The sequence below is a fragment of the Pyxicephalus adspersus genome, chromosome 10 (assembly GCF_032062135.1).
Source record: "Pyxicephalus adspersus chromosome 10, UCB_Pads_2.0, whole genome shotgun sequence".
In the NCBI taxonomy this organism is placed as follows: Eukaryota; Metazoa; Chordata; class Amphibia; order Anura; family Pyxicephalidae; genus Pyxicephalus; species Pyxicephalus adspersus.
In genome coordinates this window covers 58,415,649-58,418,834 of record NC_092867.1, presented here as the reverse complement: position 1 = coordinate 58,418,834, position 3,186 = coordinate 58,415,649, and the positions used below count along the sequence as shown (strand labels likewise).

The following is a 3,186-nucleotide window of genomic DNA, read 5'->3' as shown; positions in this document are numbered from 1 at the left end:
TTGGGGACATGACGTTATATTGAGGAATGGAGATGGACCTTTCATATGGTGTACAGTATCTCTTCCTCATTTGTTGGGGACATGACGGTATATTGAGGAATGGAGATGGACCTTTCATATGGTGTACAGTAGGGATCCCCAACCCCCAGTGAGCAGCAGCCATCTAACTGGTGGGCCGCTGGGGGGCACACTGGTCAAAGCAATGGACTATGTCTTTCATACGCATCCCAGGGCGGTGGCTGGATTTGTCTCTGGACACAACCCGTCCACTCTCCCATGGCAAGGCTGAGTCTACGATGTGAGAGTAGGCGGGTTGTATCAAGAGCGGGGAGGCTCAGACTTGTGATGGGAGAGTGGGCAGGTTCTGGCCTCATGACATCACCCTAGGGGAAGTTTCCCCTCGAATCCGAGGGCCAAAGTCGTGGGTTTAGTGGGCTGTGGGCCCCAAAAGGTTGGGGACCATTGGTATACAGTATCTCCTCCTCATGACGTTATATAAACCTTTTACAATAATACATTTGGTGTTTATTACCCACCTGAGTCAACACCTGCAGATTTCTTCTTTTTAACAGCCACATTCTCTTTTGTACACTGTTGATCACTTTCCTCGTTTACAGTTTTAGCCTTCTGATGACTCAAGTCCTCACCCTAAACCCACAAAAAAATATCTGACGGAGTTTCATCATTTAATACAGTGCCTTGCATTCAGTATCTTAGTCTAATGTACCTTATTGTGGAAAGGGATCTCCTGATCTTTCTTTGTGGAATCCACAGAAGGGGCACATCTCTCTGGTGGGTTTCTGTTAGTGGGTAGCTCCATCATATTGCTTCCTCCTGAAAACTCCTCAACCACAGTATATTCTTCAACCTCCTCCTCCAATTCTTCTTTAACAATAATATTTAAATCCTCAAAGCTTCCACTCTGTCACAATAATTATTTTATTTTATATTCAACAATCTTGAGTACAGATTTTCATAACCAATAGTTGTTAATCATCTACCTGATCATGGTCATTTTCTAACTGGGGACACTGACAACGAGGACATCTTTCTGCCGATTTCCTGTTACTGGATCCATCTGTAGGAAACACACACACAGACTGAACACATTGTCTCTATGTGTTTATCAGATGACGGGGGATCTAGGTGGACCACCCAACCTCTTACCTTGATGTATCAAGTTTTGGCCATTCTTTTTCTTTACATCTTTCTTAAGGAAGTCCTCACTGTCTTCTAAACCCTACATTAAGAAACAGTGACATCCTGACACCTTATAGGAACCTGACCAGACACATCCCATAATAATGTCAGATAATCCCATCACCGCTCACCTTTCCAGTCAGCAGCAGAAAGATCTTCTTGATGACCTCCAGAATCTTTTTCTTCTTGTTTCTCAGGAAGGGAGGTGGAGAGAGATCTTGTGTACGCCTACGGAGAGTCCTTTTCCTCTTAGATTTTTTCTTCACAGCTTCATAATTCTAAAAAAAAACTCAAGTCTATAGAACTACAACTCCCATTATTTCCCAGGACACCAATACAGACTGTGAGCTTCACTATCATAGTACAGACTGCAGACCCAGGACAACTGGCCTTCTTCTCAAGTCTGTAGAACTACAACTCCCATCATATCCCAGGGAACCTATACAGACGTTGAGCTCCACTATGACAAACCAGCCTCCTTCTCTGCCTGTGGATCTACAACTCCCATCCTACCCGATCATATCACAGTAATAACTGCAGGCCCAACTCCCATCATATCCCAGGGAACCTATACAGACTGTTAGCTTCACTATCTTAGTACAGACTGCAGACCCAGGATGACTGGCCTTCTTCTCAACTCACATCCTACCCGATCATATCACATCACAGTAATGATTGCAGGCCCAAGATGACTAGCCTTCTACTCAAGTCTTTAGAACTACAACTCCCATTATTTCCCAGGGCACCTATACAGACTGTGAGCTCCACTACGAGACACCAGCCCCCTCCTGTGCCTGCGGATCTACAACTCCCATCCTACCCCATCATATCACAGTAATAACTGCAGGCCCAACTCCCATCATATCCCAGGGAACCTATACAGACTGTGAGCTCCACTATGACATACCAGCCTCCTCCTCTGCATGTAGAACTACAATTCCCATTGCATCTTAGTACTGACTGCGGTCCGAGGCTAAAGCTCTGCAGTCCCTGTAGACGTGCATTACCAAGGATGCTCTCCATCTCTGTAGATGTCCCAGCACTCCTTGCTGGTGTAGCTCCATGGAGGAAATAGATTATTTCTATCATACAAACTTACCGTATATATGGAAAGGCTATTTCTTGAGGTTCCCTGTTACCTAAACGTTTAGACTTCTGTGCTATACACAGTAGAATATTCGGGTTCTGGTATGGATATTGGGACAGTAATAACGCCCGCTACCCCCTGTGCTGCCCCAATTAGCCCCCCCTGCCTTTCCATGACCATTGCCCTCAGAAGGTGCGATAGTTGCAATTTACAATACGTCTGTGTGATATCTGTACAGCGCTGCCTAATATGTTGGCGCTATATAAATGCTGTGTATGAATATTAATAATAATGCAACACAGTTGAACGTTGAGAGGGATATTCTTCCCCCTTTCTGGCCGTGCCACAAAACCCAGCACCGGAATTGTCCCACCCATGGCAGATATATAGCATGGAGCATGAGTAGGGCATTCATGGGGTCACCATTGGAGTCTGAGGCTTCCACCCATAGAACACAATAAGATTTGGTACGCTATGGTGTGTAATAAACAGACACTCGTACCCCGGGGGTCTCACGGTCTGTACACTACAATGCCCAGCAATGGGGGTCAATGAACAGGGGTGTTATGGTGACTGAAGCTTCGGCCCTGCTGATTGGCTGCTGCATTTATATTAATACATATGTGTGTAATATTGTCTGCTGGGGGTAATGGGGTGTAAATACAAAATAATACATTATTACCTCTTCTGCCGACAGTTACAGCAAGGAAGCGGCTAGTTCCCATCCAGTACAAGGACCCGGAAGTGGCGACAACAAGAAAACAGGAAGTGGGCGGGGCTTCTCAGATCAAACTTCAAGCCCGGGAAACTGCAGCTGAGGGGCAGGGAAATGGATTCTCAGTCTCCTCACACAGCTGTGATTTATATAATATAAGCTGTCAGTAATTCTGCGGTGTCAT

The 3,186-nt window shown here is 45.5% G+C and overlaps 1 protein-coding gene across 1 annotated transcript in view; it reads right to left on the bottom strand.

Moving 5' to 3' along the window:
* LOC140339084 (uncharacterized) overlaps positions 1-1,465 on the bottom strand; it is a gene marked incomplete in the record, with an annotated part of 4,009 nt that extends 2,544 nt beyond the window's left edge. The window contains 4 exon segments of the mRNA XM_072423632.1: positions 547-648; positions 728-922; positions 1,002-1,078; positions 1,332-1,465. Coding sequence (XP_072279733.1) covers positions 547-648; positions 728-823 — 198 coding nt within the window.
* Positions 1,466-3,186: the final 1,721 nt, after the last annotated feature.